The 27,044-nt window shown below is 47.2% G+C and overlaps 1 protein-coding gene across 1 annotated transcript in view; it reads right to left on the bottom strand.

Annotated features, from left to right (window-relative positions):
* CDYL (chromodomain Y like) overlaps positions 1 to 25,268 on the bottom strand; it is a 100,951-nt gene extending 75,683 nt beyond the window's left edge. Inside the window, exon 1 of the mRNA XM_064476156.1 lies at positions 24,982 to 25,268. Coding sequence (XP_064332226.1) covers positions 24,982 to 25,005 — 24 coding nt within the window. The 5' untranslated portion in view covers positions 25,006 to 25,268. The remainder of the gene's footprint in view (positions 1 to 24,981) is intronic.
* Between the last annotated feature and the right edge of the window lie 1,776 nt (positions 25,269 to 27,044).

Below are 27,044 nucleotides of genomic sequence, written 5' to 3'. Positions count from 1 at the left end.
GGGCCAGAACTAGAGCCATCTGACTAGCAAAGTAAGGGCATCGGGTTATACTCATTGAGTTTTCAAAAACCGTGATTCCATAAAGATATAAATCACTGAATGAATGAATATACAGAGAAGAGACAGCTCCTCCTTTACAGAAAAACTCCAATTAATAAATGGAAAAGAAAGGAGAAGCAAGGGAAATAGAAAGTCAGCAGCAGGTAAACCCCACAGATGTGCCTACTGCAGACAAGACTCGCCAACGGAACGCTAAAGGGACCGGGAAAAGTTCAGGGAGAAAGAATGGATCTGCGAGTCTCAGAGTTCCCTCCCCCGAGACATGTGTTAACCACAAGGCGGGGAGCATGGCAGACACCACCTTACCCAAGCGACTGAGGTTAGGACCAGCAGCAGTGAGACAATGTCAAGTACCCTTCCTCCTCCTGGTGTGATGCATGGAGAAGGTGTTATGGGCCAAACTGTGTCCCCCAAAACTCAAAGTTGCTAACCCCCAACATCTCAGAAAGTAACTACCTGGGAAGAAGGCCTTTAAAGAGTAATTAAGTTAAAATGAGGGTGTTGGAAAGAGCCCAAACTCTCTGACTAGGAGCTGTACCCACTGCCGGGCTGTACCCACCCTGAGCTGTACCCACCCTGAGCTGTACCAACTGCCAGGCTGTACCCACCACCGGGCTGTACCCACCCTTAGCTGTACACACTGCCAGGCTGTACCCACCCTGAGCTGTACTCACCACCGGGCTGTACCCACCCTGGGCTGTACCCACCCGCCAGGCTGTACCCACCCACCGGGCTGTACCCTCCCAGGGCTGTGCCCACCGCTAGGCTGTACCCACCCTGAGCTGTACCCACCGCCAGGCTGTACCCACTGCCAGCTGTACCCTCCCTGTCCGGGCAGTTTTAAATTTTAGAAAGCTCACCCTGGGCACAACACAGACAGTCTCTCAGTTACAAACGAACCCCCTCGCCCTGCTGGTGGCCCTGGAGCTGACGCCGCGGCCCCCTCCGCCCGCAGAGGGTGCGGGGGGCCGGCGCCCGGGGCGCCCCTCCCGCAGCGGCCCGGCGGGTCCCCGGCAGGCGGTGTGCGCGGCCGCGCAGCCCCCTGCCCAGCCGCCGGGGCGCGACAAGCCTTCTGCAGCTGCCGCTTCTGTGTGCGCCAGTCTCGCCGGCTCCTGCAGCCTAATAACCCTGGACGTGAGGTGCCCCCTTAACCAGCGGTGCTGTCGCCTGTGGACGGACGGAGCCCGAGGCGAGTCCTGGCACCACCTTCCTGCTGTTTACACCGATCCCAATCCTCTTCCGTAACCAACCACACATCTTCACTGCCAAGAGGGCTAGACTAACAGGAGTTACCATATTCGTCTTGGAAACCTCTAAAAGTAAAGCAAAATTTATGCATAAGTTTAGAGAGAAAAGCTAATTCATTTAGTGATTAGCACAGTAATAGGTTTAGTGTCCTGAGTTAGACCTGGGCTCATATGGATTATTCCCACTCAAAAGCACCGTCCAGTTTTGTCTAATTTTTTATCTAGTTTGAAAATTTAATTGAAACCTTCATTCTAGCTAAAATCACTGTTAACACCATGGAGCTACTATGAAGTTTCTCCTCCTTTTATCACATTCAAAACAAACGTAACTAAACTCAATGTGCAAAACCATGTCAGATGTGCAAAAACTAACTGCAGAATAGTCGAGGGAAATCTCTATATAATCTCCTTCCTAAAAGGAAACAAGGAAAAAAAGTAGAAAAAACACCAGTAGGAAGAGAAACCTGGAACACGTGAGATAAAGGCACAGAAATGCGACAGACACTTACGCTGAACGGGCCGATAGGTCTACAGAATCTTCCGATTTTATGTTCTCATTTAAGTGATGAACTAAAAAAAAAAAAACCCAATCATTAAGTCTAATTACTCTTCTTCAAGGTTAATTTGTCACTGAGAGATGTCTCCTCAAAGGACTAGCAATGTCTAAGTGGTGTGGGTGGGGAATGTGTTTAGCAAAAGAGTTTCCCCCTTAACAGCCACTTCTGTGTTAGTCAAGTCTGAGACACATGCTAGAGAAAGACCAGAGGGAGGGCTGTTATGCTGTTCAAAGGGGTGGGGAGAGAGTATTGCTAATTTAATCATGGAGAAACCGTTTAACTAAAAATCGGAGCACACCCAACAGCTTGAGCTGTCATTTCACCCTGGGAGAGGAGGAGGCAGGTGTCAGGGACTACAGGTTTGGTCAGAGGAGGTCTGGGTGACGGGTGAGGATGGCAGAACAGAGCCAGGACTCAGGAGGGACCAGGCCACATTTTCAAAGTGACAGAAGAGGGAGCTCTGGAGCTGTGACTTCAGAAAACCTGTCCTGACCTGCCCCCTTTCCTAAAACGCAGAGACTAATCTCAAATAAAAATGAACAATAGAAAAAGAAGGCTGGTTGAATCTTATTCAAACATATGACAAGAAAAAAAGAATGAACAAAATGACCCTATAAACAATGAAAGCACGCAGGAATACATTGTTCTCGAAACAGATAAACTGTCCCCTAATGTTTCAAAACAAACCAAGAGTCAATTCTCTGTAACAGCAGGAAGACCAAAGAGGTCAAGAGAACACACACAGATAACATTTATTAAAAAATGAATGGGAAGAAAAAACCTACCTAAAAATGGTGTTTACCAGGCAGTGAGAGGGTTAAATCTCAAAAACTACAAACTTACGGGGTAAGAACTGAGAGTACGTGGCTTCTTGGCTTGAGGGCACTGCCCAACCCACAAAGCGAGGGCTGCAGAGACAGGGGCTGGGAAAGACAGAGGCGGACCAGCTAAAGGTGCCAGGCAGCAGAGTTCAGAGCTGGGGAAGCAGCTAGAAATTCAGAGCTTTCAGAAAGCACAAGAACTACAGAAGGGGTGACACTCAAATTCAGAGCATCAAATGCTGAAATCCCGGGCTGACAGCCGAACTGTGGATGCTCAAAGGAAACCAGGAGTGGCCTCGGGAAAAAGCAGTCAGGGACCAGGAAGAAATCTTCTGAAAGGGTAATGTGGACCCAAACCTGTGAATGCGATGCTCTTTCTCAACTGTGCTCAGCTCGGGCTGCGAAAGGCTTGGAACCTCAGAACACAAAGCCATGCTGGCACGGCAGCTGGAACCCGGGGGCCCTCAGAGCAAGCCCACTTCTACCCGATGCTAAGCCAGCTTCCAGGCCCTGCAGGCACCAGGGAGAGGCAAGGGGCCCTAGAGCAAAAAAAACACCAGTGGAAAGACAGAAGAACAGAGCAGGGGTATAAGGAAGCACCCGTCCCAGGAAAAACAAAACTCAGTTTGACCCCAAGCAATTTAACTGCTACAGCAAAACCCCAGTGATCCTCAGGAGAACACAAGAGCCCAGGGTCACCACACATCCAATTTTCAACTAGAAAAGCAAAACAACACAGAAAATTGTGACCCGCATGCAAGTAAAAAGACAGTCAGAAGAAGCTGACTCCAGGTGAGCCCAGATGTTGGATTTAACAGACTTCAAAGCAGCTAACAAACAGGTCAAAGAATTTGGAAAATATGCTCAAAGAATTGAAGGAAAATATGCTATCAATGAGTGAACAGATAAAGCAATATCAACACAGAAACAATGAACAAAACAATGAGTAAAACAAACTCAGCAGATTCGCTAAACAAATGGATGCTTTCATCTAACATCTGTAATAAAGCTGAATAGAGAAGAATCGGAAGAAAAGAAAAAGAGATGGACAAAAAATGCGCAGACTTCAAAGACACGTGTGACAACAGGAAGCAGCATGTTAACTGGAATCCCACAAGAGAAAGGAAAATAATTTTCTGAAGACATAACATCTGAAAAATCTCCCCAAAGCTCAGCACACCCCACGCAGAATCAAGACAAATAAAACCACTAAGACGTACCTCAGTCATCCTGCTGAAAGCCAAAGATAAAATCTTGAAATCGGCCAAAGAAAAATGACATCTTTATACACGAAAACAAAGACAGTAAGAACATAAACTGGTTTCTCATTAAGAAAGTAGAAAGTCTGAAGACACTGGGACCAAACGTTCAAATTGCTGATGAAGGGGGAAAAAAAAATCTGTCAACCAAGAATTCTTTATCCAGCAAAACTATCCTTTAAAAGTGAAGGTGAAACAAAGACATTTTCAAGTAGAAAACAATTTATCACCAGCAGATCTGCACTACAAGAGATGCTAAATAAAGTTCTCTGGTCTGAACGGAAATCACACTAGACGGCAACTTAAAATGTACAGGGAAAAATAAAGAACACCAGAAACAGTGATTACTTGGGTGTGGTAGGCCCTTTGTATCTGTGGGTCCCACATCCATGGATTCAACCAATCGTGGATTGAAAATATTTGGAGGAAAAAAATTCCAGAAAGTTCCAAATAGCAAAACTTGAATTTGCCACACTGACAACTATTTAGATAATATTTACATTGTATTACATATTATGAGTAATCTAGAGATGATTTAAAGTATATGAGAGGATGTGCTCAGGTTATATGTTAAGTACTACACCATTTTACGTTAAGAAACTTGAGCATATGCAGATTTTGGTATCCACAGGGGGCCCTGGAACCAGTGCTCTGTGGATACTGAGGGACGACTGTATATGAAACGTATAAATTTCTTACCTTAGTTTCTATAAAAGACGAGAGCTTAAAGCAAAAATTACAATACTACTGGCGAGTTTACAAGGCATATAAATGTAACACATGACAACACTGAGAGTAAGAGGAGGAAGTAGAAATACATTATAGGACAAAGTATTTAGATGTAATATATATATAACAATAATTACTAAGAAGGGAAAAATTGAAATATATTATTGAAGAATTTCTGCATTTTACCCGAGGAGATTCAATACCAATGCTAAGCAGACTGGGATAAAGCTAAAATGCATCTTGTAATCCCTAGAGAGCAAACATGTGCCCCCCTCCCTGCCGCCACCACAACTCAAGCAAAGAAATATGGCTAAAAAACCAACAGAAAAAAATTAAAAAGAAATTTAACTTTGACTAACACAAAAACCAAAAGAGCAGGCATAAGACAGACAAAAATCTTTCCCTAAAAAAGTAGAAAATGGTAGGCCTGAAATACAGCCATACCAATAATTACTTTAAATGTAAATGGACTAAATGTTCTCATCAAAAGGCAGATTGGTAGATTTCTTTAAAAGTAAGAACCAATTACATTCTAGCTTCAAAAGAAGCACTTTATAAAGACAGAAACAAACTAAAAGGCTGAACAAATATATATCAAAGCTAGAATGGCTTTATTAATATAAAACAAAATAGACTTTAAGTATTAGTACAGACAAAAAAGGTCATTTCATAATGATTTTAAAAGGTCAACAGAATAGTACATTGGTATACTCATACCAATATTATAAACATATACATATGTAATGACAGAGCATCAAAATATGCGAAGCAAAAACAGAAGTAAAAGGAGACAAATGCATTTTCATAGTTGGAGATTCTAACACACTTGTCAAAAATTGATAAAACCAATTTTTTAAAAATGGTACAGATATAGGAGATCCAAATAACAGCATCAACCTTAATTTACATGATATTTATGAAACACTCCACTGATAACCGAAGAGTTATATAACCTTGTTAAGCGCACACAGAACAAATACTGTGCCATAAAACAAGCCAAAATAGATTACAAAAAAATTAAAAATCTTAAGAGAAAATGTTCTGACTACAATGGAATTTTTAAAAAAATCAAAACCAGAATATGAAAATTAAACAACCTAACTCTAAACAACCCATGGGTCAAAGAAATCACAAGGGAAATTAGAACCTGTTTTGAACTAGACTAAAATGAAAGCACACCAAATTCTGCAAGACACACTACAGCAGGGCTTGAAGGAAACTTACAGCGTTAAATGTTCATATTAGAAAACGAGAAACCCCTTAAACCAATGACCTAAACTTCCACCTTATAAAACTGAAAAGAAAACCAAATTAAACCAAAAGTGAAAGATGAGTAATAGAGAAGCAATTATCTGCCAGTGAATCCAATACTTTTACTTTTCTTTTTCTGCTACGGTGGGGTCATTAGCATTACTTCCTTACTTATTTTCATGGCAGTAGTGGGGATTGAACCCAGGACCTTGTTAATACTAAGCAGGCACTCTGCCACTGAGCTATAACCTCCTCACCAATACTTTTAGATAAAGTAAATTCCTTTAAAGACATAACACTAAAACTCAAGAAGAAATACAAGTTCTGAGTAGCTTTATATTTATTAAAGATAGCATTCATAATTTAATGTACCACAATGAAAATTTCAGTACCAGATGGCTGCACTGGTGAATTCTAGTAAACATTCATGAAAGAATTAAAACCAATTTCAGAGAACAACACAACCGATTTCAGAAAATAAGGGAATGCTCCTTAACTTTCTTTACGAGACCAGCGTAACTTTGACATGAAACAAGGAGAGAAAATTACAGACCCATAAACTTTATGAACACAGACACAACAATTCCTTAAGGCATTAACACAGATCAGAAGGACCAAACATCCTCAGACGCATTCATATTCAGATCAAAAGTATGTCATATCCACTCTTAGACCCACAGTAATAAAACTGCAGAACTCTCAAGGGTAAGCAATCGTGAACTACCAGAGACTCAGATGCTTACAAAGGAAAGAGGGGGAGATGTTTCATCAGCTGCAAAGCTAATAAATCTTAATTGTCAACCTATAAAATTTATACCCAGCTAGAAAGCCATTACATAATAGTAATATTATCTTTAGATGTACAAATATCAAGAATTTACTATCCCAAATCTTTACCAAAATAATCACCAAAAGATGTAAATTCAGTCTACTCCTCAATATATGCTGAAGAGAAGTGAAAAACCTCTACATAAATGTTCCACATAAAAACCTCTGCATAAATGTTCATTACAGCATTACTCATAACATAGACACAACTCCAAATATCCATGAATTGGTGAATGAATAATCAAAATGTGGTCTAGCCCTCAAATGGAATATTATTCAGCCATAAGAGAAATAATGAACTGATATATCCTACAACATGAATGATTCATGAAAACAGGTGTTAAATTATTAGCATACTATAAAAGTCAGACACAAAAGCCCACATATTGTATGACTCCATATATATGAAATGTCCACTACAGACAAATTCAGAGACAGAAAGTGGACTAGTGCTCCCCAGGGGTGCAGGGGTGTGGGGTAGGGACCGACAGCTGATGGGTACGGAGTTCCTTTCTGAAGTGACGAAATGTTCTGAAATCAGGTAACGGTGTAAGTACAACTTTGTGAATATACTAAAAACCACTGAACTGTATGCTTTAAAAGGAGGAATTCTATGGTATCCAAATTATATCTTAAAAAAGAAAAAGAAACAGAAAAAGAAAGTAAGTAAGGTGCAATTCAGGAACAAAAGTCAGTCCAGACAGAAAAGAAGGGATAAATGAAGCAAGCATTCAAACGTAAAGCTAGAAATTTTAAATAACCTGTGATTTTTAAAAAATTGTTGGTTTATTTTTAAAAGATAGAACATGTACTAGACAATAATCTTAATCTAGTGGAGGTGAGGTTGGAGATTTCAATGAAGAGTTACTAGTGAGCTGTGCCCTTGCTGTGTCCTCAAGGAAGACAGATAAAAATTAACTATTAAATGCATATCTCATTATATTAAAAATAGAAACATTCTCAATGAGCATAAGACAGGGAGAGCAGATACACTCAAAAGGTAAAAAAAAAAAAACTATGTCACATTTTAGTAGAAATCACTGAACAATTTGATCATTCAGTTTAACAGTTAAGCAGAATCTAAAGAAATTAATGGGAAACCACAAGGTCAGGCAAAGAATCTGTATCTTCCGACTAGCAAAAGAATACTCAACCCACAGAGAAAAATCTCTCAAACCAACAGACAACTAAAAAAAAGGAAAGAAGGATAACACCAAACATTAGTAAGTCCAAATATTTCAGATATTTCAGAAAGCATAATACATTAAACTCATAAAAGACATCACACTGAAGCCTGCGAATCTCACTATATGTTGCTTGCAATAGACACTTCTAAATAAAACCACAGACTTTTTTAAATTAAAAAGGAAAAAGATATGACTAGCAAATAATACCCAAAATAAGTTAGTGTAGCAACATATGAAAACAAATTTTAAGGGAAAATTTCATTAACAGGAGCCCTACATATTGAAAGTACAGTCACTATTCCATAAATATCTATTTGATGCCTATGTATGTATCTGAACTCTAAACCAAACAAATCTTGAACTCTAATCCCCAAATAAACCATTTTACAAGATCACAAAAGGAAACTCCCATGAAATAAGGATCATAAAGACCATTCTCTGACCATGATGTAATTCAGTTAGAAAACAGCTAGTAAAGAAAAAGATTTTCACTTTAAAAATATCTAAATTTAAGTACATGTAAGTACTCAAAAACAAAGTCCTTGTGGTTGTAAATTTTTTATACTTTTTGAATTTTAAAACATATGAATAAATATCTTAATAAAAAAGTAAGTGAATTTGTTTTAAATAAACAAAGAAAATGCTAAAGATACTTGAGATTTAAAAAATAAATCAAACTTGTATGAAAATAACCAAACTTGTATGATGCGGCTAAGGCTGTATTTACAAGGTAATCTTATAGCCTTCATGAAAGAACAAGATGAGCAAAATGTTCAACTCAGTAAGCCAGTAAAAGAACCAGATAACTTAAAGAAGGAAGAAGAAAATAAAGAGCAAGAAAGAAAGAACAATAGAACGAATCAATAAGATAAAAAACTTAATTCTTAAAAAGAATCAAATAAGACAAAAATATCTGTAAGGAAAAAGGCATAAAAAAATAAGGCATGCTAAAGGTATATAATCATAGAGGTATATAATCATATAAGGTATATAATCATATAAAGGCATATAATCCAGTATAGATTTTTAAATATCCTAAAATATTCTAATATAAAAAGCTTTAGGCCACAACTGAGTTAAGAAATAGAAAGCACCAATAAATCAATAAAAGATAACTCCAATGAACAAACAGTCCCTCTCCTATCTTAAAAGGAAACAGAGGTCCAGATGATTTTAAATGCAGGTAAAACAAAATCTTCAAAAACAGAAAATAAAAAAACCCCCAGAAGATCCAAGGATTCTGCAGCTGTTTCAGAATAGAAAAAAATATCAAGTCGGTTTCCTTTCCTTTAAGTGACTATTATTAACACTGATTATGAAAAGAATTTAATAAGGTATATAAAATAATACACTGACTAAGCAAGGTTTATCCCAGAAATGCAAGGATGGCTTAACACCAAATATATTAATACACAACATTAAAATATTAACAGGAAAGAGGGGGTAAAATGACAATTTCTAATAAATGCAGAAAGCACAGTCCATGCAACTTATTAACCATTCGTGATTAAGAACTCCTCACATGCTAGAAATAAGAGAACTTTAACCAGACTTTAAAAAGGCATCTAGCAACCATCTACAGCTTTTACTTAATAATAAAGTTTTTACAGAATTTTCAGAATTAGAAATAAAACACAAATGCTTGTTGTTACAACTTATATTCAACATTGTACCAAATGGTCCCAGCCAAAGAAATAAAATAAAAAGTAACAGGTATGAGTTTGAAGAGAAAGAAATACAACCATCCCTATTTGCACAAGACACGATTATCTACATATAAATCCAAAAGAATCTATTAAGTTCAACAAGGACTAGATTTAAAGATCAGGCATAAACAGCCTTCTTATGCACAAGTACTAACTAGTTAGAAAATGCAACTTTAAAGAGGTCCCACTAATAAGAGCAACAAAAACTATAGTTTTTAGGAATGAAGCTAAGAAAAGGTGTGCAAAACTTTTTAAAAGTGCGTAACAAAACGTTACTGGAGGACAAAAAGGTGGGAAGAGGAGAGCAAGTGAGGTTCCTCTTGCCAACCCAGGTAAAGCTACTGCTCGCCCTCCCTCCCTGATCCCTTAATGTCCCCTCTATTAGCTCTTTCCCAGCATCACACAACATCCGATCACTTCTCTATCTCAAAGCAAACAAACTCTGGAGCCTACCTTGCCGCCCAGTTCCCTTTTTGAAAAACTGGTCCTGAGAACTGCCTATAATCATCACCTCCAATTCCTCTTTTCCAGTTTTCTCATGAGCCCATGCCAGGTCTATGTCCCTGGGCTCCCTAGAACAGCCGGTGCCCAATCTAACGGTCCCGTCTAGCTCCTCAGCAGCGCAAAACACAGTGGGCCGTCCCCTCCTTCTGGGAGCTGTCTCCACCTGGCTTCCGGGGCTCTGCTCTTTTCTCCTGCTTTCCTGGCCACTTTCTTCTCCATCCTTCACTGCATCTCTAGCTGCCCCCAAACTCTAGATAACAAAGTCTCCAAGACCCAACCTTCACATCTCTTCTCTCCCAACATTTACTCCCTGGATGATTCGGTCCCTCTATGGTTTAAAAACCCACACGCATACACTGACATCTTCCAAATGATCCCCTGCCTGAGCACATGCCCTGAGCTCTCAACTTGCAGAGCCTGTTGCTGCCCACACCTACGCCCGGATGTACAAAGGCCATCCTGAGCTCAACAGCCTAAAACCCACCTCCTGCTTATCACCTATCAGCCCTCGCGCGGCAACACCCCAGCCAAGCCCTAGGCAGGGACACTTGCCTGAGGAACTGGCCGAGCCCACGCTTCCAGCTGCTCAAGCCTGAGAAGCCTGAGTTCTTCCCACTCTTCCCATTTCATCACTTTCAGCCTGCCACTCGGCTTCCACACACCGTCATCTTCTGCCTGAATTCTCTGCCAGCCTCCTGATCAGCCTCCCTGAGTCCCTCCTAGTCCTACTACGGTTTGGTCTCTGTCTGGCATCCAACATGACCATTTACTATTTCTAATTTGATTACCTCACTCCTCCAGGGGCTTTCCTTCTCAGTAAAAATAAAACAAAGTATTCAGCGCATCTACCAAGGGCCCACCTGGATCCCACCAGCCCCCTGACCTCACATACCATCCCTCTCAGCCTCCAGACACAAAGGCCTCCTTGCTGCTACTTAAACTGGCCAAGAACACGCTAGCCTCAGGGGGCATTCCTTGGCTTTCAAGTCCCCGAAGTCACCTTATCAATGAGGCTTTCTCTGACAATCTGCATAAAACTAACCCACACCCCAAGCCACCAGCCGCATCCCACTGAACCTGCGGCCACCACTAGCATGTCAGCTCCTTGACGGGACTGATCTGTCGGGTCCACTGCTGTCTCTCCAGTGCTGCAGGGACCCGAAGGCACAACGCAGCATCAAGCCCACCCCAGCCCCGCGTGGTTTCCTGTGTCACCAAGACGATCCCACCATGGAAGCGGACAAACGCATCCAAGAAGCGCCTGAGATGCTTTTCAGAAAGAGAACAAGATGAAGATATCCAGGAGGGCAAGTTTCCAAGACTCACTACAAATCCACATTAATTACAATGGTCTGGTGTCACCAAGAAAAATCGCCAGGTGAACAGGAGGAAGGGACCCACACATAAACGAGACCTCATATACGGTGGAGGGGGCAAGTCAGTGGGGGAGAGATGGACTCATTCAATAAACAGGGACAACGGATTACCCACAGTTAAAACCAAATCAGATCCCAACTTCATACCGTCCAGAAAACAACCTGCAAGCAAACCAACTGTACTTCCATAAAACATAAAACTGCGGGCGTTTGCTACTGTGAGAAGCAAAACTTTTGGACAGAAAGATAGAACACAATGATCCTGGGGGAGGAAGGACTCCCTAAACAAGAAACAACATGAGAAACACAGATCTGACTGCACCGAAATATAGAATCGCATCAATTTGGTGGGTGAAATATGTTAATTATGTTTCAGGTTTAAAAGCCTTTAACGAAGAGGGAAGACACAGCACAGATGAGAAGATACTTGCACCATAAATAACAAAGATGAGCATCGATTACAAAGAACTCCAGGAAATCAAGAAAAACGCAAAAGAAGAACGGACCGGTAACACTGAAAGGTTTCCACAGGACGTCCCACAATTCCTGCAGCAGTAGCGCCTAGTGGCGCGTCTGTGAGACAGCACGGATACAGCTCCGTTCTCGCGCTCACGGTGACCTTCCGCCCCCTCTCCGTCGCCGCCCGCACGGAGCCGTCCTGAACGAGGTCCTCTACCGGCTGCGGTGCTCAGTCTGGGTGCCGGAGCCGGGGGCGACTTTTTTCTTTTTTCATTTCCACTTTCTTTTCTCAATAAACACGCACGGGGCCTCTACGTACAAACCGCGAGCAAGGTGGCGTGACTACGAAATGCAAAGCACCTGCCTGCCAAGTGCGTGTCAGCCGGTTCAAGGAGCGACCTTAACGGGGCGAACTCTTATTTCAAAGAGGCTGCTGGTGACACAGAAGTCTCAGAGCTGTCTCCCCGTCCAGGGCTGCCCTCGGACGCCGTCTCTGGAATGTCCCCCGTGGTGCCCAAAATCCACAGAAATGAATCTGGGAATGAACCAGAGTAACTCAAAACCAGGAAGGCTGGTGAGCTGAGGTGACGACGCGCTGTAAATGTGACGCGGCTTCCCACAGACACAGCGAAGTGTCCCGGTAAAGGGCCCCCACGGCCTCAGGCCTGCCCCCGCTGCGTCCCACCGGGTCTCAGACGTCTGATTTCCCACTTGCTAAATCTACTTGACTCCGAGGACTCGGCTGTACCAGGAATGACGCTACTGGTGACAAAAATCACATGCTGGTTTCTCGGACATTGGAGCTTCCTGGTTCTTGAGGGTGTGACTGCCTGTGGCTGCGCAGGAGCCCTTTAAGGTCTCTACTGGCCTGTCTTCTCCTTTCATGTGGTCTCCAAACACGTCTTTTTTTTCTTTTAAAGAAAGAGAACAAACTAAAAGTGATAGTAAACGTCAAATCATCATGTTCATTCATCATCTTTGTAGAAACTTTCAAATGATCTTTCGGACCAATTTCTGGAGAAGTGGAATCTCTGGCCTTGCCTCCGTTTCCACTGATGTTCTGTGCTTCGTTATAGACACCTGCTGAACTCAAACTCTTGGGTGACAGTCAAAGGCTGTCACCCACGTTGGTGTGTTAAGTTCATGCTCCTTGCAAATCTGCTTCATCTTGTACAAAGCTTATTCATTTTCTACCCTATAATTAGTCACTCCTTTTTAGGTCCATACAAAAGCTTTCCATGCTGCTGTGCACAGGAAACCTACTGGCTACCTTAAAATTACAGGTAATTATTGTGAGCTTCCACAAGCTACACTAGCAAATGTCATTGTTTTAGTCACCTCTTCTCTACATCTGCTGAGTGATCCCCGTGTGGTGAACACGGAAGAAAAGGCAGATTAGGACGTTAAGATCCTGTTTGTTTTTTGTGACTGAAGTACCATCCTCTGTTAACTCTGGTACTACAAAGAGTTTAAGAAACCCTTATAACTCCAGTCCTCATAGCAAGAACAATGAGTGGGTTGTTTTTTTTCTTTCCTTTTCTTTTTTTGGTTAAGATGTTACTATGTGCCAGAACAACAGTATCTCCAAATACCTCAACGTAAACCCTAAACCACCAAGGCACTACCTCTCAAACTCTGAGAAACTTTCATAAAGCACGCGGAAGATCGCCCGCGTACGCGTAAACACAGCATCGTCAAGTCAGTGTTAACTGCACATCAAAACTTTAAGATTTAAGCAATCTTCACATTTAAAGGGTATCGTCATAAAGTCTCTTCAAGAACATTTTCAAACGCCATTTTTAAAAAACACACAAATCATTTAAGGATGTTTACTAAACAGCTCCTGCTAACTGCTGCTCACATGTGTCCCAAAGAGACGGAGGGAGCGGTCAGTCCCCTCCACATCTGCTGCTCTTTGCATCATTCTAACGTCTCACACGTAACAGACCAGCAAAAACCTGCCCGGATGACGGGTCCTGAATGGATAATGACGTCCAGCAGGAGTGAGAAACCCGTTTTCTACTAAGGACAAACCAGCTACAGGGAAAACGAGACGGAGCACAAATACAAGGGTAGCTTCGTTTAGTCTGAAGGTTGATTTGTTTGGGGAAGATGGAAGGGTACTATTGTTCGCTGGGTTTTTTCATTAAACTTCTGTAAACAGTTCAAGTCCATGTTATGTGATGGGGGAGGGGGTCGGGCTCGCCCACTGGCTGGGAGGAGAGGCGGGGAGGCCAGCACGCGGGCGGACAGGCCAGCAACACCTTACCTCATTGCCCTCCACCCAGAGTGAGAAACCACCAAAAATGCAAGAGAGCTGAGGAAACCCCCCCCCCCCCCAGAGTCTTAGTCCAGTAACAGACCCCGCAGCAATCTGCAGGCCCAGGGGCCCGGGCTACACAGGTCCCCCGAGCAGCCCTCGTGTGGCTTTCCAGTCCCTCCTCCCTGGCAGCAGGTGTGTTAGTGGGAGTCTCTGGGGACCCTGCCCACAGGAATTGAGAGGTGCAGGGGGGCCGGGGGCTTGCCAGGTCCGGGAAGCACGCACAGGCTGCAGGGAGGGCCGACCACGGGCCTGGCCAGGTCTGACTCCTGCATCCGCCCCGATGGGTGATGCTACGAAGCACAGAAGCCTCACTGAAAACCAAGAGCTTCTGACAAGCAGTGATGCCCGCTGCATCAGGAACAGGAGAGAAGGCAGCCCTCACCTCTGCTGGGCCCCCTGCCAGCTTCAGAGAGCACCCAGGGCTGGAGCTGGCCTCCGGTCCCCGGGGAGGGGGGCATGGTGCCCGGCGGGGGGCAGGTTCTCCAGACTCAGTGGAGCGTGGCCCTGGGCTGTGGTCCCCTGAGGCGGGCGTGGGACGGTTCCAAATCCCAGAGAGGCAGGAGGGGGTGGAAACATGGGAGGGACGGGAACTTCCATCTCAGGCCTGGTTCCCCAGCACCACCCAGGAGGGCAAGGGGTTCAAGGATGTTTGGTCTTTGGCCTGAGCCGGGCGGCAGTTCTCAGGGCCCCTCGGACTTCCTAGCTCTCTCCACCAGGGCTTCCTCCTCAAACGCTCAAGGGAGCCCTCTTCCCCAAAGGGAGCTCCACTTAAGAAAAAGCTTCTTAAGTCATTCACCAGACTCTGGGGCAGGCCCCTCGACTGCAGCAGAAACCAGGCAAGAGAAAGGCCCGAGGGGTCAGTTCTCCTTTTGGTGGGATGATGCCAGCAAGAACCTGGGATTCAGAGCAACCCTGCCCCCCTTCACTAGGTGGTTTTGGCCTTTTCCTCTCCGAGACCACCTTCTTGGCAGAGCTGCGGTGTGGCGCCGGGTGGCACTGCCCACTCAGGACCACAGTCTCTCATCTGTGGACCTGAACCAGGTTCCTGGGTCAGCAGGGCGCGCCTGGCCTCCACGCTTCTCCCGCCCAGGGGCACACGCGCTTCAGCAGGATCGCATGCCTGCAATCCTCTGCACTCTTTCTACGTCATCACTGCAATTCCATCACTTTTATCAGTTCCGGCCTGGACCTAGTCAGGACAGACTGCTTCCCCTGGGAGAACCCTTTTAGCTCTGTACCTGTCAATTTAATCAACACAGTTTCAAAAAGCTCGTGTATGAGCTGAAGCTAGTGGTGTCGAATAATGGCATGTAAAATGATTCCGGGGGAAATTCCTCTCACCCGTATGTGCCAAGGAAGGAGCCCTACAGATCCTTTTCCCGGGAGCACCCCCACCACTACACACACACCCCTCTCCGTCCCTGAAAAGGATACTGAAGTAATCATCTACCTGTTGCTTTAAGCTCAAAAGCGCATCTGCATCTAGGAGGGGCCTGAGGCGTAAGGCTGGTGGGGGCTGCTCCCTGAACTGCACGGATAGAAAGCAAGGTACTTCCCCGGGCAACAAGCAAGTGCAGAAGCCATGTCCATGGTCCACACAGGATGAATGAAGCCTCGAGTCAAAGGGGACCTGGCTGGGGGATGGAAATCAGGTTGCAGGTTCCAGAGCTGGACACGGGGCAAGAAAATCCAGGAGGGAGAGAGGGATGACGGACAGAGACGCCTGAGAAGACAGTTTTCTAAGGGGGCTCCGGCCCAGCCCGGGGGTGGGGAGGAATCACAAAGCGGGCGGGGACCCCACAGACGCTCCCAGGACACTCCAAGGAACGGCACCATTGCTCCTCCAAGCGGAGAATCAGCAGGCAGACCTGAGCGCCCGGCAGTAACACGACTTCAGATAAAGGACAAATCTCTTTAAACTTCAACGGTAAAAACCATTCAGAAACAAGATTTTTTTTTAACCTTTTACCGATAACTCAATCACGTGCTCTCGTCTACACCTCACCACATCAGCTGATCCTTCCTTTACCAAGTGTCATCATGGAGGACGGCCCGGCAGTTCCCTGCTCACACCCCGGGGGGCGGAGGGACACACGTGTACACAGCAGGGGATACAGAGTCAAAGTCACCAACTCACAGCTCATCTTCCTGAAGCATCAACCCGACCCAAAGATTTACGGAGAAGAGCTAATGGCAGTTACCCTTAAAGCGCATGATGTCAAGCCCCAGCCACTCCGTGCAGCACACACTGTCAGGTTCAGGACAACAGGAGAATGAGAATTCAACAACAGGCCAGCCGGCACTCCTCCACCCCCACTCCACCCCTACGAGGACACCTGCTCTCTATCTCCCACCATTAGGACTACTTGGGTGCAAACTCTGGAAAACATACCATGAAGTTAAACTTTGCTTTGTCACTTATATCCCCAAACTTTCTAAAAATCACCTTTGATAGCTCTTTCCAACACATGGCTTTTCACTCTGTGATGTGCTCCCCACCTGCTCCATGGGGTTCAGGAGTCCTGTGATCCATGACCTGGAGGCGCCCGACCCACCTCAAGCACCTCACGAGTAAACTTACTCATGTCAACGCACCTGCCTCTGGCGGCTCCCTTCCCTTACCAATGATCTGGTTCTAACGTGCTAAGGAAGCCAGCTAAGTCCAAGCATGCCATGCTGAAAATAAAGGAGAGACCCAGAGTGTTCAATGTGTACGGGGTGCGACAACTTTTTACAGCCAAGAGGCCTTTTTCTGTCTTGGTTCTCACATATTCTGAACAGCTGAGGCTTCCAGATCAGTTACAGGCTAAGATAAGAAATGCTTCTGCACGCAGCTCTGTGATGCTCTGCAACCCTAAACAGTCAACTACTGATGAAAAATTTTAACATTTTAACCAAAGATACTCATGACCTGCAATCAACACTGTGGGGTTGCATCAGCAAACACTGGCAACTACCAACATCTTGAAAACATAAGACAGAGACCATTACAAATGGAAGGAGACAAAGAGCAAGGACATTTCCTAAATACACTGCAGCTAACTTCTCCAACTAGGGAGCACTATTGTTAGACAGCCCCCCCATTTTCAGTGGGGGGGGGGGTAAATATAAATGCTGTGGCCAACATTTCAAACAGACTTTCCAGGAACATAATTTTCCTCTAAATTATTTGTATCAAGTTTAGAAATAACTTTCCTCCAAAACACCATATGGCTTTTCAAACAAGGTACCTAAATGCACAACTCTCACATATATGGTATAATTTCAAATAATGCAATTCCAGTCACTGTAATATTTGTATTTTAGCTAAAAGTCAGCAATGACTGACTCACACTCACATCCTCAGATCAGGAGTAGCAAGAAACCAAAAGAGAGACAGGTAGCTGGCCTCTCCGGGAGAAAACAGAGCTTAATACCCAGAGGAAGTAACGCATAAGCAAGTACAAATTATTAACAGAGCAAAACAAAAGGTGAATTAGTCACACGGAATTCGAAAGGGAGGCTTCCTGCTCCTGCGTGAGGACTTCCACGGGGGCTGGCGAGCGGGGGACCCACCACTTACTGAAGACATGGCAACACAGAGGTACGGGGAAGGGCTGGGGTGTGCAGGTGTGGACCCAGGGAGCCAGCAACCATGGCTTCTTGGGCTCAGACCAGCTCAACAGCCAACCTCAGGTAAAGGAAAGTTAGACAAGATATGCTTACAAACCAAAGCAGGCAGAACAAAGATGCTGAACATTTTGCTTCAGAAGCATTTGCTGTAACTGTGATCTCCATTTTCAGGAACCGTGCCCTTGAAATCTAGCTGATACTTTATTTGCATGCTCAGTATCTTTAGGAAGATCTCAAGTGTTGGCTTAAACCCTCCCTCCCTATTCACGATCCCACAAATTCCAAATCGATATGGTTTCTGGCAAAAAAAAGCGAACAAGGTTCCAAAGGGCACTCTCACTACAAACAGCTAGATCTTCAGAAAATGTAACTCTTACTACTTCACTGACCCTGCAGGACACAAGGGAAACATGCACGTGCCTGGTAACACCCTCCAACCCAACCACAAAGAACGAGTCAATCAGGCAAGAAGAGACCCACCAAAGATGAAGCCAGCCAGCCACACACCGACAGACTGGGGGGTGCCCAGAGTATTTAGAAGTGAAAAATGTAATTGTTGAAGATTAAAACTCAATAGATGAGTTAAATAGCAGATTAGACTCAGCTCCTGTTTAGACTCAAGGAAAGTCAGACTCAAGGAAATGTACCCAGAATGCAAATGACACAAAAACAAGGAGCTGGAAGGGAGAGGGAGGAGACAGAAGATGTAACAAGTGCCTCCCTGGACTCCAGAGAAGGGCACCTAAGGCAGCAGCACCTGGTAAGACGGCCAGCAACCTTCCAGAGTGAGCGAGCGGCAAGTCCACGAAGAAGCACATCTACTGAGATTAACAAAAGGAAAGTCACAGGGGGCTACACTGTCAAGAGTAAGGACACCAAAGTCAAAGAGAGGATCCCAGAGCAGCCAGAGGCAGCAGACAGACATCCTGCGAGGGAACCGTCCAGACCCACCACCTCAAGGACAACAGCGGCCAGAGGACGATGGGAGAAGAGCTTCAAAACGCGGAGAGAAAAGAACCCATTAACCGGCTTATCCAGAATCAATTCTATCTTTCAAAAATGAAGGGAAAATAAAGACATTTCCAGGTGATCAAAAGACTTAAGACTTTACACCAATAACCCTTCACTAAAGAAATCTCTAAAGGATGTATTTGAGACAAGGGGGGAAAAAATCCCAGAAGACAGTTCTGAGATAGAAGACTGATGGTCAAAGGATCTGGTAAAGGCACCAGTAAAGCTATGCCAGGACCGTCCGTGCGCAGTCATCATGCTCTACTTCCTGGGCTTTTTTTTTTTTTTTTTTTTTCATGGACAGTAATTAACACTGGAAAATAACAGCATGTAAGTTCGGGGGTGGATCAGAGGTAAAGGATTCTAAAGTCCCTGCTGTCAGAAGTGGAACTAAAACTGTGGTTAACTTTAGGTTTTATGTAGGTATAGTTTTAAGAACAGCCACTTCAAGCCTGGAAATAGCATACAACTTCCAAACCCAGTCAGTGAGGTTTTAACAGGGTTTCACATCAGCTCTGTGGCTCCACATGAAGCTGAATATGGACACGGCTGCGGCAGAGCTGGGTCTGGCGAAAATAATGTCAAAACAGTCGATGAAGGGCAGTGAAACTCAAAGGTCTGAACTCAAAGGTCTCAAGAACAATTTCAATACTTCCGGGAGGGCATAGAAACAGATGAAAACTGTCAATCCTCTCCCCCAGAAAAACACTCTCATGTACTTGAATGGATTTTCAGACCAGTGCAGAAGACCTTCCCCAGCTTAAGCTGGAGAGAATGAAGTCTGTGTGGGAAACAGCAAAGTCAGAAGTTCTCCCCATTCTAGAGTTAAAAGCAGATTCAGATGAGGAACTAAGGGTGAAAGGAACAGAAGGGGGCATACCGTTTTGGGGAGAGGGAATCCGGAGATAGGGTCGTTCCTGTAACTCACCCCTTCTCGCTGAAGTGTAATTCAGCAAGTATGCAACCACTGCAGAATCTGAACCGTGGGAAATAACGACCAGAAAGAAATTCCTAGTTTTAAAGACTGTGCACACCAACCTGACAATCTGGTGGACAAGCATGCTGCACAAGGAGGACAAAAAACAGACATTCCAGAATCCGCCCCTACCTACCTACCGAGTGTTTTTAATGCTCCCTTCCTGGAATGACTCAGTTAACCACCCGTAATGGTTAAAGACCCTGCAAAAAGGACTCATCTGGTCCATCTGGAGCCAGACTTCCACAAAGGCAGACCCCAGCCCCACTTCCCTAACCTCAGCTTGTAGCCTGAGTCGGAAACAGGCCAGTGCAAGCCACAGGCTCTAACTCCACCTGCCTCCCAGAAGGAAGCTTTTGGAAACAGATTCCTGTCTCCATCCAAACACTGAAAACTATAATCTCATAGTTAGGGCCCAAGAATCTGTATCTTAACAGGACCCTCGATGAGGCTGTTGCACCTACAGACACACACAATATAAAAATGCTGACTCCTTGTTCACAAAAACTTGACTCAGACTGGCTTTGTGCAGTTCAAGATACTCAAAGCTGGGAATCAGAACACTGAAAATAAAGTAGTTCCTATAAACCGTGGAAATATGTTCGATGGTTAAAATCATTATAGAGCGTAAGGGGGAAAAAAATCAACGATTCTTAAGGGTCACAGGAAAACTTATTCGAGTACACGGGAACTGGAAGAAAATTCAAAGGAAAAGCACCTGAGATGCCTCCACACTCCTGTTGAGACAAACACATAAATATCCGCAGCAATTCACTTAAGAGAGTGTGTTAATTTTCAAAACACACACACGTTCGCCCCCGCTACCCCACGATCAAGTCCAGCAGTCAAGTCACTTTCTCTTTTCCTATTTTGGGGATCTCGATCTTAAGAGCCAGCTAACTGCACACAACAGATGCTGGTTTGTCTTGACCAAAATCCATGGAAGATCTCTTGACCTCTGTGACCTCCATTTGAACCACACCTGCAGATTTTATTTATAACTGTGCTTTTGGTCAGTGCACACAAAATTCTTGTGGTGCACAGGAGAAAGGAGCAATCTTATCCCAAAGTAAGGAGAGACTCAAAAGACCCGACTTTCCCCCAAATCCTGAGTATTCTTCGAAACTAATCAACTTTAAGACATGTTTTATAAGCCAAGTATAATTTCATTCTTAAAAGCTTACTTCCACACTTGAAACATGCACGTGTTGGATAAATATTTTTCTCAGAAGGCCGAGACTAGATCGCTAAGATCATACTGAAATTTAAATTCGCTATTACAGTAGTTCTCAGGGAAAAAAACCCCACATCCACTGAGAAAAAGGAATGACTAAGACACACAAACAAAACAGCTGCTTCCATTATATTAGACTGGATTCCTTACTCAGTCCCATGTGAACCAAATCTTATGGTGATTATTTGACCACTAGATAAATTAAGACCCTCTGGATCTCACAGTTTTCTTTGGTGATATAATCAATTTACCTGACACTCTGAAAGCTCCAAGGAAAAAAAGGCTTGGTTTCAGGGTTTGAGTGTTGGGAGGTTTTGTTTCTGTTTAAGAATGGAAGAAGATAAAGATGTTTCGTAAGACACTGGAACCACTGGCCCCTGGGGTACAGCATTTTATCAAGTCGGAATTGCTTTTAGGTGCTAACGTTATTTAGTGTTCGTAATTCTTTGGAGCAGTTATCATCACTTCCATTTCACAGATGTGGACGTTCAGGAGAGGGAGGAACTCAGCCGTTCCCTTTCCTACAGAGAAGGGAGGAGTGGAGCCCAGAGCTGCTGGCTCCAAGTCTAGAGCTGGGATTGGAGCTCGAAAGCCCTTCATCACTGGGCATCCCACCCTCCATCCACCCCAACCCCAGGCTAGACCTCGGCTCCAGAACAGCTCCTCACCTAAAGCAGAGGTGAGCAAACTGAGACCTGCAGGACAAGTCCCGCCTACGGCCAGTTTCTGTAGAACCCACGGGCTGACTGCTTTGTACATTTTTAAGTGATTAAAAACAACAACAACAACAACAAAAGAAAGAACACTGCACGACATGTAAAAACTCTATGAAATGTGAATTTTGCTGTCCATGGACAGTTTTCTTGGCGCTCAGCGCTCACTCCTGCAGGCCTGGTCCGTGGCTGTTGCATCAGACCGCGCAGCCTGCGGGGGCTAAAGTTTTAACAGCCCTCTGGTCCTTTACATGAACTTCACGGACCCTGGTCTAAAGAACGCTTGCCTTTTTTCTGAAAACTATAAAGTTCGTAGCATGAGTAAATAAAAAACCTCTAGGCTCTTCCCCGATTGGAGCTGCTGGAGATGCAGAGGGTAAATGAACTCTGTCCTTCAACTAACAGTAGCTCCTCCAGCTCAGGAAGGCTGACCCTTCCATCCCATCTTGTCTCGGTTCTGTTTCCTTATTTTTTATTCACAAGGCATAGTTATAGTAACCACTTAAATATTCACCAAGGACCTACCACCACCTCCCGGGAACCATGCTCAGGGTCGGTGATAAAACCAAGGCTGGGCAATCAGGTACCACCCTCCACATTCAGGGATTGGGGGTGAAGATCCCTGCTCTCACCACACGAATTTACCGCAAAAAGCAAGACTCTGAACTTCCTCCTCGGTGACTATATCCCTGTAGAATTGTGGAGCTGGAGGCCAAACATGAAACTTGTACTTCGATTTGGGCAGCAGAACTGGAGAAAACGCGGCAGGCGATGCCCCAGGACCTGGCCACTAAGACATCTTGGCGCTCTCCCCAGCCCGTCCAACAGCCAGTCAGTTGCTTCCTGACAACTGCTACCATTTCTGCCTCACAAGTAATACTGCCTTGATTAAAACAGTCCAATGCTACAGCTTTAGAAACAAAACCAGGCCTCGGGGAGGCACGTCAGATCAGTTAAAACACAACAATAACCATCACTTACCGAGCGCTCTCCCTGGGAATGCGGGTATGCTTACATATTTTTTCACTTAAACCTCACAGCTCTGAGGTAAGCTTTGATCCCAATTTTACAGATGAGGACACTGAGCTTTCAAGGTTAATTTACTCAAGGTGACAGGGCTGGATTTCAACAACCAGGATTTCTGACTCCAGGTCCAGGCTCCCAACCACTCAGCAGAACTTTCAAAGATCAACTTCCAATCATAACATAGTCAACCACCTCACCATTAAATCTACAGAAGGCAGCCTCCTTCTGAACTTCTGGAAGGAGAGCTTAGGAAATTTACCATCAAAGATACCCACTACCTTCTTTACTATCACCTCAACTAACTACACACCTGTAACACTTTTTTCCAAAACTAAAACTCAGAGTCAAAAGTTCAGCTGCATAGCTGGGTCACTTCTTTGCAACGTACTAATTTCTTCCCCAACAGATGCCCTTTGAGGGAAGGACCCGTTTTCATCCTTCACCCGTTCCTGACCCTCTGCAGGGCAAGCATTCAACAAACGTGCTGAATGAACGCAACCTCTGTACAAAATGGAACTTCTAAATGAATTCTGCCAGGAAAGCAGTGCGAAGGAAACCTGAAGCTAATAAGCAAAGAAAAAACTAAATTTAGTTCATAACGCACTAGCGGTAAATGTGCTGCTTCAAAAAATACCTATACACGTAAGGTACAACTTATGTATAAGGTGCTACCCTCACCGAAACACTAATGGAATGGGTTAACTGACTGTGTATTTATAATCACAAAAATGAGTGAAGAGTGAATACTCAAGCTTGAACTATCAAAAAAAAAAAAAAAGTGTAGAAACCAAAATTCCTCACACCCTCATGCAATGTACTTTCCCAACTGCAGTTCTTAACCCCCATGTCTGGGCCTTCCCCAAACAAAACTGGCCTTCCTAGAAGGGAAGCTTCTTGAGAACAGGGAGATTTTTTTTCTCTTTACATCCCCAGAGGACCCAAGATCGTACCTTGACTACAGTAGGGCACAGCTAATGTGTGAAATGGACAGAACGGAACATTTTCAGTGCCAGCTAAGGCACACTGATCACGTACAACGTACGGGGAGGCCACCACCTCGCCATTAAATCTACAGAAGGCAGCCTCCTTCTGAACTTCTGCAAACACTTGCTTTCAAAAAGCAACAGAAAGTTGCTAGAAGGCTATCGTTGTTGGCAGCAGAGCTCCATTCTGTGCCAGCGGCATAACACGCCCACAAGAGAAGACGCCTCAGGAAGGCTCACTGGGAACCTACGAAGGGTTCACGAGGGCCAAGGGGCTCTACTTGCTACAGAGGCTTCCTTAAGTCCCTAAAGGCCCAGGTTCCTAAACGCGTCAAAGAGGTGGATCCGGAGAGTATCCAGAAGTTTTCAGTCTCCTAAGAAGATGGATGTGTCAGTATGCACGTGCAACCGAAGACTCACTTATCCAAGAGAACAGAAAGCCTTCCACGCTTCCGTACTCCCAGGAAGTCTACTTTGCAATACGTCAAGAAGTTACATCGAGGCGTACGAAATATGTCTCAAGATCCAAACTGGTAAGTGCACAACTTGAAGCCGAAGCTGGCAAGCCCATCGCCCACAACTTATAGTCCTGATCGTGCCCTTTCTCACTCGCACGGCCGCGGCGCAAATGAATGACGGTGTATCAGCGTTCAATTTAAATTTCCTGGCTCTGGCCACAAGGCTAACCTAATTAAAGCATGTGGTCAGCGCGCAGCCTTTTCGGGGCGATATCCTGCCTCGCTTCGGCCCGCAGCGGAGTCGGGAGACAGTTGCACTCTTCCTCTCGGCCCCCCAGAACCGGAGGCAAACCCTGCCCAGAGCGCTCCGCCGAACGGCCAGGGCAGCACCCCCGCGCCGCCCACAGCCCCCGCCGGGCGGTGCCGGGGGCTCCGCACCCACCGCCTCGCCGCGGGCACTTCGGGCGCCGTCCGAGCAAGTCGCCGGCGCCCGCGCTCCTTCCCCGCGGCCGGGACCCCCGGCCCCACAACTCGGGCGCCCGCCGCCGGGCCCGGGCGCACGCGCTTCCGTCCAGCAAACTGCGGCCCGCGGGGGAGGGGGCGGCGGGCCGGCCGTCGGGCGGGGGCCGCGCGGGGCGCGGGCCGGGGGGAGGGGAGGTACCTCGTACAGCTCCTCGGAGGCCATGGTGGGCGGCGGGGCGGGGGGCGCGGGGCCGGGCCGGGCGAGGCGCCGCGCCGCCGGCGGCCGACACTTTGTTTCAGTTGGGTCCCTGCGTGGCCTGCGCTTCCTGCTCCCGCTCGGCTCCGGCGCCGGGCGCAGCGCGGACCGGCCGCTCACTCCTGCCGGTGCGGGCCGCCGGCCGGGTTGTGCGCAGGAGCAGCTGCGCAACGCGCCCTCCGCGCCGCGCTCACTCCCCGGCGGGCCGGCTCGGGGTCGGGCTCATCGCGCCGCCGCGGGGCCGGGCCGGGCTGGGGCGGGCGCGGCGGCGGTGCACGGCGGCGCGCTGCTCCGCGGCTCCCCCTCTCCGGTGTAGTGCAAAAAGCTTCCTACTTGCGACCAAAAAACCTGCCCCGGCTACTGAGCATGCCCAGTGCGGCCGCCCGGCCCGGCCGAGCCGCGCTCCCGCGCTCCGGGTTTTCGGGCCGCCCGCGCGGGAGGGGCGGGGCGGCCGGCGGGGCGGGGCGGCCAAGGGGAGCAGCGGGCTTCGCTTCGGGCGCGCCGGGCGGGCGGGCGGCCGCGGGGAGCCGGCCGGCAGGAAGGGGAGGAGCCTGGGCGGGGGGCGGGGCCGCGGCGAGGCGGGGGCGGGGCCCGACTCGCCCAAGTGCCCTCGCGGAGGTCGGCCCGGGCCGCAGCGCCGCCCTCCGCCCGCCCACCTCGACGTGGGAGCCGGGCCCGGGGCAGGCGGGCGGAGGGCGGTCGCGCGCACGGGGGCAGGCACCGGCGGGCCCGAAGTTGGGCAGGGAGCCGCGGGGGCAAGCCGGCCCGTGTCTGGAGCCCGCCGCCCCGACGGCAGCAACGCACCGCCTTCCTCCGGAGCGTGCGCGGGGCCCACGCCCCCGGGCGCCCGTCGCGTAGCCCATCCGGGCCGGGCCAGCCCACTGAGGGCCCGCGGCGTGGCCAGGTGGAGCCCCCGCCCCAACACGTGCCCGCCTCCCCCGCGGCCGCCTCCAAGACCCGGAGCCGGAGCGCGCGCCCTCGTGGGGCCCGGCGCGCCCGGCACGCTCGCCGGGCGCCAGGCCCGGGGTGGGGGCCGGGGCGGGAGCCCGGCGCAGTCGAGGGCGGCGCGAGGGCGCGGCCGCCTCCGCTCGGCCCGCAGCTTCCCCCACGCCGGGCCTCCCTGTTCCTCTTGGAGCGTCCGCCTCCTCCGAAGGGGAGCTGGGAGGAGGGGCCGGAATCTGGGCTCCGGGGAGGTCTGGGTTCCAATCGAACGAAGTTGCCAGTGGTGGTTCTCCTGGGGGCAACGGCGTGGACAATTAGGCGACCAGCCCTCCGGGACCCCAGCGATGGGCTGGCCCTTCCTCCCCTGTGCAGGGGAGAGGGGCAAAGTGGTGCCGGCCCGCATGGCTAGCTCCCAGGGCACACCTGCCGGGACACTGGACATTTCCCCATCCGTGTGGGAAGAGGAAGGGGCTGCTTGGCCCGACTGCCTCAAATAGCTGGCAACTCCCAACCTTCCTGCGAACGGAGCGGAACTTCTCCACGGGGCGCTGCACAGACACTGTGTCATGTTGTCCCCCACCCCCTACGCCTGGAAGCCACCACCAAATTTTCATTTCTTCCAGTGCATCCTCTCCTGCCACCGCGTTCCTGGTGCTCTATCTAGCTCCAGTTCCCAACCGACCTCTTAGAGACCAGGCTCCTCCCACCAGTTTTCTTCCCCAAACCCAATTCGATTGTGCCCCGTGTACACAGCTGAGCAACCACAAGGCTTTTCACTGGCCCCGCTGAGTTTCCTGACCTCACGCCCACAAACAAGCGCAACGCTTGCCCTTAAGTCACTTCAAGTCGAACCACCATTCTTTTCACGCCGACGCTTCTGCCTGCAATTCCCTCTGCCTGGAATGCCCCCTTTCAACCTGAAACTCCTGCTCCGACGTCACCTCCAAAGCAAAGCCTTCTGACTTCCAGGGCAAAATGAGTCACTCCCTCCCCAGCCACTCAAGCGTGCTCCATGGCGGCGCCTCCCTCCGTGTACTCTCTTCTGCCCACTCTTCCTTCTCCCC

The sequence above is a fragment of the Camelus dromedarius genome, chromosome 19, assembly GCF_036321535.1.
Source record: "Camelus dromedarius isolate mCamDro1 chromosome 19, mCamDro1.pat, whole genome shotgun sequence".
Lineage (NCBI taxonomy): Eukaryota > Metazoa > Chordata > Mammalia > Artiodactyla > Camelidae > Camelus > Camelus dromedarius.
Note: the sequence above shows the minus strand (reverse complement) of the source record. Positions and strands in the feature narration are given on the sequence as shown.